At 32.3% G+C, this 18,812-nt stretch overlaps 3 protein-coding genes across 3 annotated transcripts; 1 reads left to right on the top strand and 2 right to left on the bottom strand.

Moving 5' to 3' along the window:
* Window positions 1-273: 273 nt before the first annotated feature.
* On the bottom strand, window positions 274-1,140 carry MONOS_11470 (uncharacterized protein; the record flags this gene model as incomplete). The annotated part of the gene is made up of 1 exon (XM_067864003.1): window positions 274-1,140. One exon carries the CDS (start codon window positions 1,138-1,140, stop codon window positions 274-276), a length of 867 nt encoding a protein of 288 aa, XP_067723266.1.
* Window positions 1,141-7,431: 6,291 nt separating this feature from the next.
* On the top strand, window positions 7,432-9,853 carry MONOS_16123 (uncharacterized protein). Its single transcript, XM_067869034.1, has one exon. The coding sequence runs from the start codon at window positions 7,468-7,470 to the stop codon at window positions 8,857-8,859; it is 1,392 nt and encodes a 463-aa protein (XP_067723267.1). The 5' UTR covers window positions 7,432-7,467; the 3' UTR covers window positions 8,860-9,853.
* Window positions 9,854-10,104: 251 nt separating this feature from the next.
* MONOS_8628fu16121fu16122 (uncharacterized protein) lies at window positions 10,105-18,732 on the bottom strand. The gene has a single exon (XM_067879054.1). It carries the CDS (start codon window positions 18,424-18,426, stop codon window positions 10,567-10,569), a length of 7,860 nt encoding a protein of 2,619 aa, XP_067723268.1. The 5' UTR covers window positions 18,427-18,732; the 3' UTR covers window positions 10,105-10,566.
* Between the last annotated feature and the right edge of the window lie 80 nt (window positions 18,733-18,812).

An 18,812-nucleotide genomic window follows, 5' to 3' on the forward strand; every position in this document is an offset into this window, starting at 1 on the left:
CAAAAAACGAAATTGAAAAATCATTTGATCTTCAGGCGAAAACAAAGATATTGAAAAAAAGAACATAAATATTTGAATAAACCATAACAAACATTTCTGGCAAGCTTTTTGTTTGTTACGAGTTTTGATAATACCGTTGTCTGCTCCACAAAAATTTGGTCAAGTTTAAAAATAAAAATAAAAATAAAAATAAAAAATATAAATAAAATAAATAAAAAATTAAATAAATTATTTTTAAAAGTCAGTAAAAAGTACTACAAAATCATAATATTGTTATTGTTCGTGGCTTTCATCTTTGCTGCTTTTGGCCTTCCTTTTCTTGACAACCACAATGACAACCACAACCACAACAACCACAACAACAACAACCACAACTATTGGAACAACAATTGCAACAACAGTTCCAGCATTTTGTTTCTTCTTATCTTCTGGAGCAGGTCCTTCAGGAGTTGGACTTGGAGCAGGATCTTCCTTCTCCTTCAGATACTTCTCATACACATCAGCAGGTTCTGAGTTATCATATTTTGCTCCCATAATCCAGCCAGCTGCAGATTCATCGTAATCATTCGCAAACTTAAATGCATTTTCCTGTGTGCAGAACTCTTCAAAATCTGGGGCAACGATGAACAGAGATGTCGATTTTGAGCCAGCTGTGTTTGAGCCGTCTATCTCCAGATTGTTTGCTGACGGAAGCTGAAGATTCGATGTTGCCTTCGGAATTTCAATGAGCATCGCTCCTGATTTCCCCTTTAGTGCTGAACACGACTTGAACGAACATTTTTTGTTTCTTCCAATCGTCACTGTGGACTCTTTTGAGACCAATAAAATTTCCAAGCCAGCAGAAGCTCCATTCTCTGAATTCACTCCGTTTATGTTCAATCCCTCGATGCCAACTGTTAAAGAAGTGCTTTTTCTATCTTTAATAACAATCGCTGCTCCATTTTGAACATTCACATTGCAGATCTCCACTCCATTCATCGAAGCTGGACTCACACCGCTGAAAGAAAAAGGCGATGAAGAAAACGAAACTGTGTTGCTGCTATCTGTACATGAAACAGTGTTCGTTGCAACTTTCCTTCCAGTTACACTCACAAGATTACCAACAGAAAAATCATCTTCTTCATTCTCATTTGTTGCCATTTCATCTGGAGATTGTGCTCCAACTCTGACAAATCGGCAATTGCTGATCTTGAGTGAGGTTGAAATTTCATTTCCAAAAATCAAAGATGACCATTTTGTTCCAGAAGTGGGAAAGTTGAATGCCAAATAACTGAATTCCACCTTTCGTTCACATGTAAATAAAGCAGACAATGCGCCAACATCACAATCGATAGCCACTTAAATATTTCCATTTCCATCGCTGTTCACTCCTTCAATGGTAACTCCCATGGAGTTGCTTATTGCTATTTCTTCCGCTGTCAATGGACTGTCATCTTTTTCAATCTCTATGGGGTATCCATCAGAACAAAGAACTTCATTCAGCAAGCTGAATGCTCCTTTCATTGAACCCAAGGGTTTATCACTTGTCCATCCTTCTCCGATTCCATTATTCTTCAAATAAACTTTTCCACTCAAACCAAAATATTTCATGAAATCAACATTTTCACTTTTTTCATTATCATGTCCTACAACAAACCATGAATTTTCATTTCTTGTGTAGTTCACTGCAAAACTTTTCTTCATTGCTGATGCAATATCATTGAATAATAAATCATTTAGGAGCCACAAAAACAAAGCTGTGTTTCTCTTGTATTCGTGATTCGTACAAAAACAATTTTTGAATTTCAAGCTGTTTCCATTTTTGGGCCATCTGAATTGAGAGGAAGATTTTATTTCTTGAAATTGAAAAACAATTCCACAGGAAAAGGTGGAATCGGAACTACTACAAGATGTAAAAGTTGTGGTTCCTCCATCTGCAACTGTGAATGTATCTTCTGCTCTGTTGCTTTTAACGAACAAAGTTCCTAGATAATATCCTTTGTATTCAACAAAAGAACTTCTGTTGAGAACAAAATCAAATCCTGATTCGTGTGGATAAGAAACAGTGATTAAAGGCCAATCATTCACTTCAATTTTCTGTAAAGAAAAATCAGTCAGTTCGACATATTCATCAATGAAATAGAAAGGACATTGTGAAAATTTGACTGCATTTGTTTCGTCCATACATTCAACTGTGTCAATTATCAAGGATTTCCCTTCTGAACATATCAAAAGAAAATCTATGACGTTTATTTCAGAGCCAGGACTGATGAATTTACAATTTCTTAATGTTGGAAATGAATTGTAACGATTATTCAGTAACCTATGTTTAACTCCTGTTGATCTTTTAACTTTACAGATTGATTGAGTAAAATGGAAAGACAAATGATTGAATTCAACTTCTCCTTCACACGTAAAAAAATTTGTTTGAGGATTAACATCACAATTAACATGAGCATTAACATTTTCAGTATCTTTATTATTAATTCCTTCAATTGTAAGTTTTTGTCCACAACTGAATGTCAAAGCTTCAGCATTTAGTACGCTTGTATCATATTCAATTTTGAGATACAAATTTTCAAAGCAGTCATTTGAGAACAAATTATTGAATGCGTCTTTCACTGAACCAATTGGTGTGTCAACATTATTCCCATCCCCATTTCCACTGCTCTTCACATATTTTTTTTCTGAACAATGATATCTGATGAAAAAAATATCATAATTACATCCAAAAAAATCTGTTCCAATGATAAACATCTCTTTATCATCTCGAGTGTAATTAGCTGCAAAACTCTTCTTCATCGCTTATGCAATTTCTTCAAATTTTTCATAATAAACATCAATCTTAATTGCAAAATTTCTTCCAAATTCTCCTTCTCCGCCCATGCATTTGTCAAAAACGAGATTTCTTCCATCTTCAGGCCAGTTAAGCTGACTTGTTGATTCTATGAACGGTATTTGAATTTCTATGCATCCAAAACGAGATTTTCTTCTTTGCAGCATGATGAAAAAGTAGTAACTCCTCCATCTCCTACTGAAAATGTGCTTTCACTATTAAGATTGAAGACATTCATAACTCAAGAATCTGCCTTACACTCTGTAAATGTACTTGCATTTATTTTTACTTCAATTTTTTCCTTTTCATAACCTTCAATATCGATAACAGAATAATATTTTGTCTCTATCTTATATAAAATCAAATTTGACAATATCACTGTTTGCGCGTCAAAAATATGAAAAAGAGCATTCTCCGATGTTAATGAATTTGTTTCATCCGAGTACTCAACTGAGTCCATTATCAATGAGCATTCAGATGTGCGCAAAAGATTAAAGTCAATGTTGTTCCCTGTAGCTTCTGGTCGAATAAACCTGCAGTTACTAATTGTTAATACGGACAGTTCACTATTTATCAAATAAAAAGATGCTTGATCCTCCGTTCTCAATGTTGTCGGAAAATGGAATGCCAAATGTTTGAATTCCGCATTGGCGTCACAAGAAAAAAGAATACTTCCTGGATGAACGTTGCAATCAATTGCCACTTCGGTATTTCCCTTTCCATCGCTATTCACTCCTTCGATCGTAATTCCTTCGATCTTGCCGAAAGTTATCGCTTCTGCAGTCAATGGGCTATCGTCATTAACAATTTTCATGTTGCATGCGCTATCGTTGGCCAGCAGATTATGTGCATTTTTCATAGATTTTTTTTCCCGCTTAATCTCCAATCCGTCGTTTTCTTCTTTCCCGCTTTGCTTCACATAAGCTGTTGTAATTGATTCAGATGGTTCTTCTTGTAAGTGAATCGATGTCAAAATTTGGAAAAGAATAAGCACAAAAAACATTCATCAAAGCCTTTTTGAAAAAATTATTGCTCTAGATCATTTATTCCGTTAATTAAAATTAGAAAATTGATATGAGAAAAATTTTTAACGTTTGTTTTAAAGCAAAAATTTGTTCAAAACTTTTTCTGCTATTATATCACAATGCGTGTATCCTTAAAACATCCACAAAGAAATGAATTGAATAATTATCCATATTAATTGTTAAATTTTAAAGTTTTGTGAACAAACATGTTTATTTTTTAGAAATAACAAAAGAGTCTTTATGAAACGAATGACTTTGATCATTGCTTTCATAATTAAATACTATGAATAGAAAAAATAGCTTAATAGTATTGGAAGTACTGTGGATAAAGATATGAAATTTTTAATGATAATTTATCGCAAAAGGAAAAGTTACACATTCAAATTGAAATGGATGAAAGCAGCAGCGTTCCGGAGAAGCACTAAATTAAATTCCAATTCTGAAAATTAGAAAAAGAAGACTATGCTTTTGAAAATTTTGACGAAGATTTAGAAATTTTCATGTCTATTGAAGAAGAAAAAGATGAATTGTGCTTTCATAAAGTATCTGTGTCATAGAAATAATTTGTGAACTGAACTAGAAGATCCATTGCTGATGCTTCGAAAGACTTTGAGATGGATAGGAGTCAGCTGCGGCTAACGATTGCGTCAATGAGAGAATTCGCACACAATTTAGCATAAGCACTTGCACATACACAGCAAGGAATTTATACATAGAAATGAGGCTTGATTTTATTTTGAAACCACCTGCGAAAAGAAGCCTGACTCCATTTCATTTGGGCTCAAAGTGCTCAATCTTCTTCTTCTTCTCTATTTATTTATTTTGAAGCCCAAGATTGAAGCAAGAGAAGTTCATAAATGAGGTTTATCTATCTGCGTATCTGTGCAATTATCACTCTGCTGTATTCATCACAAAAGGAGAAGAGATTCAAGCTCCATTCCAATCATCTTACTTCTATTTATTTGTGGAAGCGATGCTTGGCCGTGCGATGAGACAGAAGGCAGACATCTTGGCGATGAAGAGCATTGCATTTGAACTGGTGAACTGAGCTGGTTCTGTTTCCAAGGAAGACAAACAAACAAACAAAAAAGAAAGAAAGAAAGAAAGAAAGGCTAAAGCTGATTCAGAAGGCAGAGAAGGCGCCGCTGAACAAACTGAGGAGCGAAGGCAAAGAGAACAAAAGGAACTAGCACATTGACTACAGCATGAAATTCATTAGAAGCATTGCTGATCCAGTCACTCAGGAAAAGACCGCAAAGGTGGCTGCTTATTTGCACACTGCATTTCCAATCCACAAGATATTGCTTGATGGCACAATGAATCCTTCTCTACTCTCTCTGAGCTGTCTGTCATAAGCTCCTTCTGATGCGGACTGGCGAGTTTTTAAGAGAAGACGAGAAGTTGTGAGCGATGTTGTGTTGAGTTGTTCATTGATGCTTGCTTGATTCTAAAGATGTTCAAGCGCATGGAAGACGATGAGATTGAATGCATTCAGTTTCTGAACAAGATACAGACACAGCAGGCTATTTAGCAGAAGAAGACAAGAAAGATGGCTTCTTCTTCTTCTTCTTCTTCTTCCTCTTCTACACCCAATCGTCTCACTCTTCATTATGTATTTATTCGTTTACCCCGATTCACAAATCGCACATTCTCTTCTCTATTGACAATGGCAGGCACAAATGAGATGTCAATGGTGTTTCATTCAGAGAACTATGTCTGTAATGACAATTGAATAGACAAACTGAGTGATTGTGCTGTTGAACACACACTGCACAATTTGTGAAGAGCAGTTTGATGGTGTTGAGGAAGTGTATGGTGAAGTGTGTGGATAAGAAGAAGGTGGAGATTAAGAGATAAAGAGATAAGGAGAAAAGGAGAAAAGGCAACCTGATCGAAGAGAGGGAATTATTTTTGGATGGACTAACCAGACGAGCCAATAAGATAACTTCTTCTTCTCATCAAAAGAAATGAATTTTTGTATCAATTGAGCTGCAGCTTTTATTCTTCTGATTGCCATTGTTATTCACTCATTCAGTTTCATAAAGGTGGCTGGATTTATCAGAATGGACTAATTTCACATTGCTCATTTGAGGTAGCAGAAGTACAGTATTAGACTATGAAAAGTGAAGGAAAAACAATACAGCTTCATTTTGCTTTGTTTTATTTATTTATTTATTTATTTATTTATTTATTTATTTATTTATTTATTTATTTATTTATTTATTTATTTATTTATTTATTTATTTATTTATTTATTTATTTATTTATTTATTTATTTATTTATTTATTTATTTATTTATTTATTTATTTATTTATTTATTTATTTATTTATTTATTTATTTATTTATTTATTTATTTATTTATTTATTTATTTATTTATTTATTTATTTATTTATTTATTAATTTATTTATTTATTTATTTATTTATTTATTTATTTATTTATTTATTTATTTATTTATTTATTTATTTATTTATTTATTTATTTATTTATTTATTTATTTATTTATTTATTTATTTATTTATTTATTTATTTATTTATTTATTTATTTATTTATTTATTTATTTATTTATTTATTTATTTATTTATTTATTTATTTATTTATTTATTTATTTATTTATTTATTTATTTATTTATTAATTTATTTATTTATTTATTTATTTATTTATTTATTTATTTATTTATTTATTTATTTATTTATTTATTTATTTATTTATTTATTTATTTATTTATTTATTTATTTATTTATTTATTTATTTATTTATTTATTTATTTATTTATTTATTTATTTATTTATTTATTTATTTATTTATTTATTTATTTATTAATTTATTTATTTATTTATTTATTTATTTATTTATTTATTTATTTATTTATTTATTTATTTATTTATTTATTTATTTATTTATTTATTTATTTATTTATTTATTTATTTATTTATTTATTTATTTATTTATTTATTTATTTATTTATTCATTTATTTTCAAATTATCTGAACTGAATCAGAATGTTCTCAAAAGTCAGTTAATTGTTTTTACAATTGAATTACATTTATGTTTTGAGCTTGATTGTGATTTTTGTGCATTTTAATTCAAAATACTAAAGGGAGAATCAGCGTTGTTTTAAAGTTTTTGCATTTTTGATTTGAAGCCAACTTGATCTTTGTTTCGTCAATAAAGAATTTATTAAAAAGTTCAACTTTATTTTTCGTTCATACAAAAATGTATTTATATCAGAAATTAAAGTCAAAATTAAGATTTGAATGAAATCGTAAAAATATAATTTCAAAAATTTTTATTTGCTTTTTTTTGACTTATGAACATAGGTAATTGATTCATTTTTTGTAAAGCTAAGATCATATTTTTTTGAAAGGACAATTATATCTTTTCAGTTGAATTTGTTTTATTCTTTATTTGTTTCATTTCAGATGAGAAAAATTCAATAAAAATGAATGTTTTAATTTTAAATCATTTGAAAATTGCGAAATTATGTTTTTTTTTCCTGAAGATTTTCGTTTCTCGTAATATTTCAATTTTGAAGGTACTTTACAACAATGATTTACAGATTCAAAAAAATATAGATATTATTTATTAGATCTAAATTGATCGCAAAAAGATTGTTCCTCAAAATGATTTGGAAATTTGTTATTTTACAAATTGCGATTTGTATTTTCTCGCAAAAAGAGCATCAAACAGGATTAGCAACCGTGTACGTGAGGCAAAACTGGGGTTTTATGAACGATGGTTCAACCGTTAAAAAAGCAATTTCAAGTTTAAAAGTCGCAAACGAAAAACTGGATCAACATTCAAATTGTGAATTTGCTATTAAGATAGTTAAAGATACATCTCTTTTTACAGCGGATGCAGTCACATTTAACAAAGCTCAAAAAATAACAATTGAAGGAGTTAATAGCGATGGAAATGGCAATACTGAAGTTGCAATTGATTGTGACGTTCATCCAGGAAGTGATCTATTTACATGTGAAGGAACTGTGGAATTCAAATACTTGGCGCTTCATTTTCCCACAACATTGAGAAAAGAGAAAGAAAAATTTGAATACTATTCTTTGATAAATGGAGAAGGAGAATGGTTATCTATCAAAAATACAAAGTTTATGCGGCCTTCTAGAGCAGAAAATAAAGTCGAAATTGCACTTGTTGAAGCCCACGGAGGGATTGTGATTATGGATACTGTTGAATGCACAAGTGAAACAGAAAACGTTATGTTTAAAAGATATCCATTCTTCTTTTCATCAATCGCAGTTTTTCTGTCAAATTTGACATTTACTAAGATCGAAACAAACGCAAATTCTGTGATGTGCGCTTGGTATTATAAATACGAAAATATTGATGTTATGGTGAACAGAAGCACATTCTCAGAGTGCAAAGCCGATTTATATGGAGCGCTGTATGTTCATAGCTTTTTCAAAAAGAGCACATTTTCAATCGGAGATGGAGGTGCAACCACTTTTTCATCGTGCAGCAGTAATTATAAGAGTGGCTCTGGGGGATTATATCTGCAAATGTATAACATAGAATCAGCAAATCAGATTAAATGGCCTTCAGATGGGAAGAATCTGATATTTAAAAATTGCACTGCTGGAGAAGGAGAGTCAAAAAGGAACATTGGATTATATATCTATGGTTTAAATCAAAATCTATTTGAAGAATTATCATGTTCAATGAAGAGAAGTTTTGCAGCTAATTACACTCAAGAAGACAATTCTTGGTTCATTGCAGGATTTGACAGCATTTCCTTTAAAGAATTTGACTTTATTGCCCAGTTTTTAGAACATTCACCAAAGACTAAAACAGAAAACAGCACAGAAAAGGGATCAGAATCGAAAATTGAGCAGTCAAAAAGCAACTTGCAGGAAGGACATGACGTTTCGGAGAAAAAAATTGAAGAGGACGTTTACAGCTTCAAAATGAAAAAGGAGCAAGAGCAATCGAAAATAGAGGGAATGACGTTCAACAGCACAAACCCGATTTTAGGAGAATCGGAAGGCAAACAAGAGTAATTCGCAGGAGCGTCTTTGTGCATATAAGTGGAGCAGAAGGAGGGGCAAATGCATTGATGATGATATTATCTCAGAATTCAAACATATGAAATTTTTTTTTTATCTTTCTGATGCTGAAGTCTGAGTTAATTATATCATTGGATGTATTACAAAATGCTCTTAAGTAATAATAATAATTATTGTTATTATAATTATTGTAGTGATTGGCATACGGTGGAATGCCAATAGAAATGCTCATTTATATGCTCAAAGGCTGCATCTCATATGCATCTTTCTGTTGATGGTAATCTTAAGATAAACAATGAGATCAATGTACATATTTACAGAAGATTTTGAATAGTTCTTCAAATCAGAAGATGCATTTGAGTTTGCGAATGAAGATGACAATTCGACAGATGGGTGGATTGTGGGAGCAAAAGATGGAGAATCTGAACAAGTGAATTTACATGAGAATAATGTGAAAGCAAAACAAGATTGAATCAAAAAAAGAAGAAGAAAAAGAAAAATTGAAGGAGCAATTGCTGTTATTATTGTACCAATTGTGGTTGTCAGCAATTGTTGTCATCAAAAGGAAATAATCTGAAAGTTGAGAAGATTAAAGCAATGAACAGGAAATGAGAAAGAAGAGCGGAGTTGATTTCTTTCATTCTTTTTCTTTTTTTTTTGTGTGTGTGTGTATGTGTTAACTTTTTTGTTTTATTGAATTCTTTTTTCTTTTTTGAATTTATTCTTTTTTATACATACACGCGTGTTTTTACACCATATTATCCCTATCTCCTTTTTTTTAAATTTTTTTGTTATGCCTTTAATCAAAGTTAAAGTTATGCTAAGAATATTTGCAGATAAGAATTTTGTCTGAATGATATTATAAATCTCTGCATTTGCCTTTTATAGTTATGCAAGAAGTTATTAATGCTTGTTTTCACTTCACGGCTTTTATTAGAATTTCTTAAGTCACTTCATTGAAGCAAATAATTATCTATTAAAAAAAAAATGAATTTATTTCTGAAATTTTTTTACCGATGTCTAGAAATTGTTTTCAATAACAGCGGAATTAAATTTCAGTTTTTTGTTCTTCATTTGGACTTCTATTTTAATTTGAAAATAGTATTAATAACAAATCTTCAATCTGAGATTTTTCAGGTTAAAAGAATGAAACAAGTCAATAATGAATTGCTTTTTAATTCTCAAAGAAATTGTTAAGATGTTGTATGTGAAGAAAAAATTATGATTTTGCAGATATTCTCTTTTATTGTTCCATCCAAATTGCTTTGAAACATCATCTCTTTCATAAAATTTTTATGAATGAAGATGTTTTCAAAATTCAAAAAAGGAAAAAGAATAAAAAAAAACGAAAAAATTAAATTTGTCTGAAGATAATAACAAAAAATAAACATCTAAAAAAAAATAATAATAAAACAAGCCATGCAACAATGTTACAATCCAACATATTCAAAAAATATTTCAAAAAAAAAACCTTCAAAAAAGGTTTTTTGATTTAAAAAGAAAAAAACTTAAAAAAAACCGAAATGTTACAAAGATAATTACAATCCATAAAAAGAAAATGACAGATTAAAAAAATAAAATAAAATAATGTTTAACAAAAATGTCTAACTTTATGTTTAACATAATTAAATTAAATTAAATTAAAAAATAGAATTAAAATAAAATAAAATAAAATTAATAAAATGAATTAAAAAAATATATCTAAAACTCAGTTAAGTGTATCATCAGCTCCATCACAGACTCGCCCAGCTGCTGATGCAGAGCTGGCGGAAGGCCCACTTCTTTCCTCAGATACTCAACATCCAGCCAGAGAAGAAGAACAGCTGCTTGAAGTCTCTCTATCTCTTCTCTGGTGACGATGCGGTTGGAGAGGGAAGAAGAGGAAGAGGAAAAAGAGGAAGATTTTGAGGAAGGGGATTTGGAAGAAGAAGAAGAAGATAATGTTGATGAGTTTTGTGGTTTCTTCTGAGAAGCAGAAGAAGAAGAAGAAGAAGAATTTGAATTAGAAGAAGAACTAGAAGAAGAAGAAGAATGAGGATGAGGGCGAGGATAATACGAAGGAGGAGCAGTACAAACAGCAGAATCGTCTATGAAGAGAGGGAGGATGGGGCCGACGAGAGAAGAATGCTGAGAAAGATAGAGGAGAAGAGAGAAATTGGGAGGAGTGTCAGGAAAGAGGTGAGCGAAGGAAGAAGAAGAAGAAGTATTGGCGATTGGAATACGAGGAGGGGGAGGAGGAGGATGGGAAGAAGATAGAGAAGAGGAAGAAGAGGAAGAAAAAGGAGAAGAAGAAAGAGAAAGAGAAAGAGAAAGAGGGCGAGGAGATGAAGAAGATAATGAAGAAATAGAAGAAGAAGAAGAAGAAGAAGAATTAATTGTCCTTACAATCTGATTGCTCAACGAATAATTCCAATTCTTCATCAGATTTTTTGTATTTTTATTGAATTTTTTGTGAGATTTCAATTGAAAATGGAAAGGAGAAAAAAGAGGGTGAAAAACGAAGGGGAAGAAGTGATGAGAAGAAGGAAGAGAAGAAGATTGGCCTAAAATGACAGAAAGAGGAGTCTGGAAGGTGTAGCGGAGATAGGAATGAGAGGGAGAGGGAAAGGGAGAGGAGGAGGAGGAAGAAGAAGAAGATGATAACGGAGAATAAGAAGTAGACGACGAAGAAGAAGAAGAAGAATTATTTGCAGAAGAATTTGAATTATGATCAGAGGAAGAATAAGGTGAATCAGAATGAGAAGAAGAAGAAATTGAAGAAGAAGAAGGAAGAGGAAGAATATTCCATTTGTGCGTGTGAGTGATGTTAGAGGCAAAAGAATATGATCTCTTTAAAATATCAGAAGAAGATGATGGTAAAGAATTAAAATACGAGGAGGAAGAAGAAGAGGAAGAAGAAGAGGAAGAAGAAGAAGAAGAAGAAATTTTATGATTATTATTCGCATTTGAATACAACAGGTGATTATCAGTAGAAATACTTGGAGGAGGAACAGGAGGGGCTGATCTTTCACTGAAAGTTAGTCGACGACGAGGAGAATAAGAAATAATCTTTTTGATGGAAGAGAGAGAAGGAGGAGGGAGAGAAAAAGAAGAAGAGGAGGAGGAGGGAGAGGGAGAGTGAGAGGAAGAAAGAAGAGAAGAAGAAATGGAAGAAGAAGAAAGAGGAGAAGAGGAAGAAGATGAAGAAGAAGAAGACAATCCATTTTTCATTTGAACAAATCCTTTTCTTTCTTGAAGAGTGGTTGAGCGATGAACAAGCGTCCAATTTGACTCTTTTCCATTCGATTTATTCTCTTTTGTTATATTTTCATTGAATTTATAATTATCAAATTTATTTGATGTTTGTGTGTTTATTGAAGAGGAGGAAGAAGAAGGAGAAGAAGGAGGAGAAGAAGATGAGGAAGACTTTTTAGAAGAAGGAGGAGGAGGAGGAGAAAGAAAGGGGGAAAGAGAAGGAGAAAGAGCATAAGGAGAAGAAGAAGATGATGATGATGAGGAGGAGGAGGAGGAATTAATGTTTTCATATGAAGAAGAAGAAGAAGAAGAAGAAGAAGAAGAAGGTGAAAAAGAAGAAGAAGAATCAATAAAAGAAGAATTCTTCATGTTTTCATTGATTTCTGGAATGAAATGATTTGTTTGTGGAGAATTTGAAGAGAAAGACGGAAGACGCAATTGAGAAGAGAGAGAAGGAGGAGGAGAAGGAGAAGGTTTGATAGAAGAAGAAGAAAGAGAAGAAGAAGAAAGAGAAGAAGAAGAAAGAGAAGAAGAAGAAAGAGAAGAAGAAGATGAAGAAGAGGAGAAAGAGGAAGAAGAAGAAGGAGAAAGAGGAGGAGGATAAAGAGAAGAAGAAGAAGAAGAAAGATTATAACAATTGCTATTTTTTCGTTTTATTCTAATTTCATTGATGAAGCAAGGCTCGATTATTCTTTTTCTGCTGTTGATTTCAGCTAGCAAAGCAGTAACTAATCTTTTTGAAGGCAAAATTTGAATGTTGTTTGTCTTATTTTTGGAGGAAAAAAAGGACAATTTTGATTTTTGTGGAGATAAAGAGGAAGAAGAAGAAGAGGAGGAGGAGGAGGAAGAAGAAGAAAGAGGTGAAGAAGAGGTTGAAGAAGAATATGAAGAAGAAGAAGATGATGATGATGACGATGACGATGACATCTTCACATTTTCTCTTTCTCTTCCTTTTTCTCCTTCCTTCTTCATTTCCTTCTTCATTTCCTTCTTCTCTTCTCGTTTCCCTTCTCTTTTCCCTCCATTGTTCAGCCCTCCCTTCATAGTTAATCTATCTAACACACAATTAAACAGCCCATCATCCAAATAGCCAGAAAGAGAAGAATAAAAAGAAGAAGTTAATTTTATTCCTCTTTTTCTCGTGGCAAAAATGAGAGAAGAAGAAGAAGAAGGGAAGATGGGATGAGGAAGAGGGAGGAAGAGGAAAAGAGAAAGAAGATGAATGAGATGGGAAAGATAGCCAAGAGATGTGGAGAGACGAGAGAAAGAAGAGAGAGAAAGAGGAGGAAGAAGAGAAAGAAGAAGAGGGGACAGAGAAGAAGAGGAGGAAGAAGAAGAAAGGGAAGAAGAGGAAGAAGAAAGAGAAAGGGAAGAAGAAGATGATTTTGATGATGAAACAAAAGAAGAAATAGAAGAAGAAGAAGAAGAATGTTTTGAAAGAATTATTATGCTTTTATCTTCATCTTCTTCTTCCTTTTCTTCTTCTTTCTCTTTATTTCTTTCTCTTTCCATGCTCATTTCTTCAATTCTCTCCATTGCTGATTGAGGAAGAGGGCAAAATAATGAAGAATATCTTAATTTGTGAAAGGAAGAAGAGGAAGAAGAGGAAGAAGAAATAAATGGAGGAGAAGAAGAAAAAGAATTAAATGAAGAAGAAGAGGAAGAGGAGGAAGAAGAAGAAGAGAAAGAAAAATGAGATTGATTGAAAATGTCAGTTGGACGAAGAAAAGAGAAATAATGTTTGTAGAAGGAAGAAGAGGAGGAGGAAGAAGAAGAAAGAGAAGAAGAGAGGGAAGAAATGGAAGAGGAGAGAGAAAGAGAAAGAGAAAGAGAAGAAGAAGAAATAATTTTGAAGTTTTTTGAGTTTTGATTGAATTTTCTAAGTTTTGGAGAAGAATAACACTCTTTTTGAGGAGAAAAGGAAGAAGAAAGAGAAGAAGAAGAAGAAGAAGAGAAAGAATTTAATGGAGAAGAAGAAGAAGAAGAAGAAGAAGAAGAAGAAGAAGAAGAAGAAGAAGAAGAAGAAGAAGAAGATGATGATGATGATGATGATGATGATGATGATGATGATGAAGATAAAGGTGATTGTGAATGTTGATGAAGAGTTGAATGAGAGGGAGAGAGAGAAGAAGAGGAGGAAGAGGAAGAAGAAGAGGAAGAATCATAATTTGGAGAAGGAAAAGAGGAGGAAGAAGAAGAAAGAGAAGAAGAGGAGGAGGAAGACATCTGATTTGATGGTTGAAATTCAACATTTTTGTTTTGATTGCATTTTTCACTCAATTTTGAGTCTTCTTCTTTGGTAACAACCTTTTCCTCTTCTTCTCCTCCACTTTTTCTTTCTTTCATCTTCTCTTCTTCCTCTTCTTCTTTTTCTTCTCTTTCTTTTCCATCTCTTTCTTTTTCTTCTCCCTTTCCTTCTTCTTTCTCCCTTCTCTCCACCAAATAAAAGCTTCTTTTCTGATAAAATTCACTTATTCTCTCAAATTCTTCTCTTTTCAGCTCTCTTTGCCACGAATCAATGGTCATTGTGGCCAAATTAAGAACATCGAAACGCGGGGGAAGAGTAACGCCCATTATGAAAAAGATGGGGGAATAATTAATTGGAGGAGGTTGAATAAGATGAGAGGAAGAGAATTTGAAGGAAGAAGAAGAAGAAGAAGAAGGAAAAGAAGAAGAGAAAGAGGAAGAAGAAGAAGAAGAAGTTGAAATATATTTTGGATACAATTTTGAAGGAGTTATTTGTTGTTTCATTGTTTTGTTTGATTTTGAGGAAAGAGAAGAAAGAGGATAAGAAGAAGAAGAAATACGAGACAAAGAAGAAGAAGAAGGGGAAGGGGAAAAGGGAGAAGAAGAAGAAGAAGAAGAAGAAGAAGAAGAAGAAGAAGAAGAAGAAGAAGGATTAATTGTTTGATTTGAGGGTTTGATTAGAACAGGAGGAGGAAGAGATTGAAAAGAACGAGAAGAGATCAGTTTATGAGGAGAGGAAGGAGGTGAAGAAAGAGAAGAAAATTGAGAAGAAAAAGACGATGAAAAAGGAGAAGAAGAAGAAGAGGAAGAAGAAGAGGAAGAAGAAGAAAATGAATTGTTTTCTCTTTTTTTCACTTGTTTTGTTTGAATTCTCAAAGAAGAAGAGCTTAAAGAAGATTTCATTGAAACAGGAGATGCCAAATTAGGAAGTGTTGGACATGCAGGTGAAATGGGGCTTGATACGGCGGAAAGGGGAATATTTCTGTTTAATGGAGAAGAAGAAGAAAATGTTGGAGAATAAAAAGATAAATTGCGATGAGGGGGAAAATTGAGAATGGAAGAAGAAGAATTCAATGAAATGTTTTGTTTTGGAGAAAATTCTGATTTTATTAAAAGAGAATTATCATTAACATCATTAGAATGAAGAGATTTAACGCTTTTATTGCTTTCTATTTCATCTTTGTCTTCTTCTTCTTCGCTTTCTTCTTCTGTTTCATCTAATTCATCATCATAATTCTTATTAGAATTATCAATATTTTTATTTTCTTCCTCTTCCTCTTCTTCTTCTTCACTTTCTTCTTCCTCCTCCTCACTTTCCTCTTCTTCCTCTTCTTCTTCTTCTCTCTCCTTCCTCCTCTTCTCCTCCACTCCTGCCCCATCTGAATCAAACAGTGCATTCATCACTTGACTTATCCTTTCATCTTCGTCTTCTTCTTCTTCTTCTTCTTTCACCCCCAAAATGCTCGCCATTCCTCTCAAATTCATCTCTTTTAACACAAAATTCATTGAAATTTTGGATTTTGCGGTGAAATTTTGATTGTTTTTGCTGTTTTCTTTTGAATTTTTGTTTATTTTTTGTTTATTTTTTGAATTTTCTTTCGTTTTTTCTTTGAATTTTTCGTTTTCTTTCCTCTTTTCATATTCCATTTTGTGTTGTTGCACCATAAATTTCAATAGATCTTCAGGTTCAATTGAATCAAAATCTGCTTCTTCTTCTTCTTCTTTTCTTTTGTGGCAAAAATCAAAGAAATCATCATCTTCTTCTTCTTCTTCTTCTATTTCTTCTTCTTTTTCTCTTTTTTTAATCTCTCTTTTATTTTCTCTTTCTCTCTCTCCTTCTTCTCCTTTCTTTCCTTTTTTATCGTTTTTGATATTTCCATTTCCTTTTATTCTTGTTATTCCTCCATTTTCAATAGAAATTGCATTATTTCGAATGTTTTCTTCTTCTTCTTCTCTTTCTTCAAATGAATTAATTGAACAATTCTTCGGATTTGAAGAAGAAGAAGAAGAAGAAGAAAGTGGAGAAGAAAGAGAAGCATAAGAAAAAGAAGAAGGAAGAAATATTTTTCCTTCTTTTTGGTTATCTTTCATCTCTTTCAATACAAATTTAGGTGAAGATGACATATCCGATGAAGTTGTCTTATTATTATTCATATTATCATCATCATCATCATCATTTTGATTATTTACAATAGAATTTTCATTAGAATCAGATTTTTTTCTTTCATTTTGCTCTTTTTCCCCTTCTTCTTCATATTCCTCCTCTTCTTCTTCTTCCTCTTCCTCTTCTTCACTTTCACTTTCTTCTTCTTCTTCTTCTTCTTCCTCTCTCATTCTCTTCATCATCTGTCTGTTATACTCTTCTATTTCCTCTTTTCTCCGCAAATGTCTTTTTATCGTCTTCACATTTATAATTCCTCCGGTGCCTACATGTTTCGAAAACCCTAAATAAGCACCTAATGAAGGAACCACAATTTTTGTCTTTTCTTCTCTACTCAAAGGATTATCAACGTAAATCCCATTTAAAGCTAAAAATTTCATGTTTCGTGTGTTTAGAACACCCAAAATAGGAAATTGTGGAAAGTTATTAGTTAATGAATAATTAGAAGAAGATGAAGAAGAAGCAGAAGCAGATGAGAAAGAAGAAAAACCAGAGAAAAAAGAAGAAATTGAAGAAATTGAAGAAGAAGAAGAAGAAGAAGAAGAAGAAGAAGAAGAGAATAATGTGTTTGAAGAAGAAAAAGAAGAGAAACGACGAGAAAACAAAGAGTCGACGGAAGGAGAAGACAAAAGAGTTTTTTGTGGATGGACAGAAGAAAGAGGGATAAGAGAATGAAATGTGGTTGGATTGGAATTAAGAGGGGAAGAAGAAGAAGAAGAAGAAGAAGAAGCACAAGAAATAAATTGTGAAGAAGAAGATGACGATGAAGCTGAAGAAGAAGAAGTTGTTGTTGGAGAAGAAAAAGAACATTCTTTTCTTTTTGTATGTTTTCTTTCTTCTATTTCATCTTTTATTTCTTCATCATATTCTTCTTCTTTCTTTTCCTCTTCTCTTCCTGCTCTTCCTCTTCCTCCAAACAACTTTCTTTCCATTTTTGTCTTCGCAAATATTCTTTCCTTCGTCTTTTCCGGCCAAACCATTCCGAAATCAAACATCAACTGCAACTGGCAAATAACATAGGATTTCACTTCTTTCTCTTCTGAAATGAAAATTTTGGTTTTTTCTTTGAGAAAAGAGAGGGTGTGGTGGAGGGAGGAGAGGAAAGAGAGGGATGATGATGATGGTGAAGGAGAAGAAGAGGAAGAAGAAGAAAAAGTTGATAATGATGATGATGATGATGATGATGATGAAGCATTTTTATTATTTTCTTCAGAAGAAAATGGATTGATTTCATTGCTTTTCTCAAACGGAACAACAAAAGGTGATATTTTATCTGAAGAAATTGAATTTGATAATTCTTTTTTCCCTTCTTCTGTCTGTTTTCCTATCCACAAGTCATTCTCTTCATTCAAATGCTTCTTTAAGCCAGAACTTTTGGAGGCAATGCGTTTCAATACTCCAAAATAGTGCGCTTTTAGGCTTAGAAGTAATGGTTCTATGCTTTTTTTGCTCAGAAAGTTTGATGGAATATTGATAGAAAGAGGATGAATGGCAGATTTTTTCAGTTTTGAAAGATTCAAAGGCGAATGAAAAGGCGCAGTCTTTACTTGAACATCTGTTTCAAGTGCTTTAGTAGTTGGACTGTTGAACATTGAGACGCTTCGAGAGGCTCTTGGAAGAAGAGACAATGCAGATTTTGATAATTTTGTAGACCCAAAAGAAGCTGATATTAATGTATCATTTGTGGATGGCTGTGCAGAAAAGTTTTTCCCCTTGCAAAAGCTCAGGATTTCCCATTCACATGATCCTTGAAAGTTCCTGGAAATACTTGATATTTGATATTGTTTGTCATTCTCTGTGTTATCGCAAATGTCAATACTATTCAATGAAAAAGATGCTTTCTCCACAAGCCATCTTGATGTTGAGGATAAGTGTTGTTCCAATATTTGGAGTATCAGAAGATGCTGGCACAATTCCATTTCTGTGTGAAGAAGTTTCGCCCTTTCGCGCAACAGCAAATTGCGATAATAAGCAGTCTTTGCATTTTCATCTGAAAATATTTTCAGCTTGTTTTTGAATTCTTTTTGTGCTTCTTCATTTTTAGATGCACATTTTCGCAAGTTTTGGTGGAGTGATGTGAACGAAAGACAATAGTCTTTTAATTGAGTTAAAGTTACAACTTCCACCGAGGAACGACGCTTTTTATAACGGTGGTGATAATTTTTCCGTTTGTTCGTGGGTATGTTCTGTGATTTTCGAGTTTTATTTTTAATTCAATACGAAATAACCATTATTTTATTTTTCTCAACAAAATTATAAAATTTCATTATTTTTCTGAAAAGAATGACATTTTCCAAGCGAATTT

The sequence above is a fragment of the Monocercomonoides exilis genome (genome assembly GCF_001643675.1).
Source record: "Monocercomonoides exilis strain PA203 chromosome Unknown scaffold38-1042076, whole genome shotgun sequence".
NCBI lineage: Eukaryota > Preaxostyla > Oxymonadida > Polymastigidae > Monocercomonoides > Monocercomonoides exilis.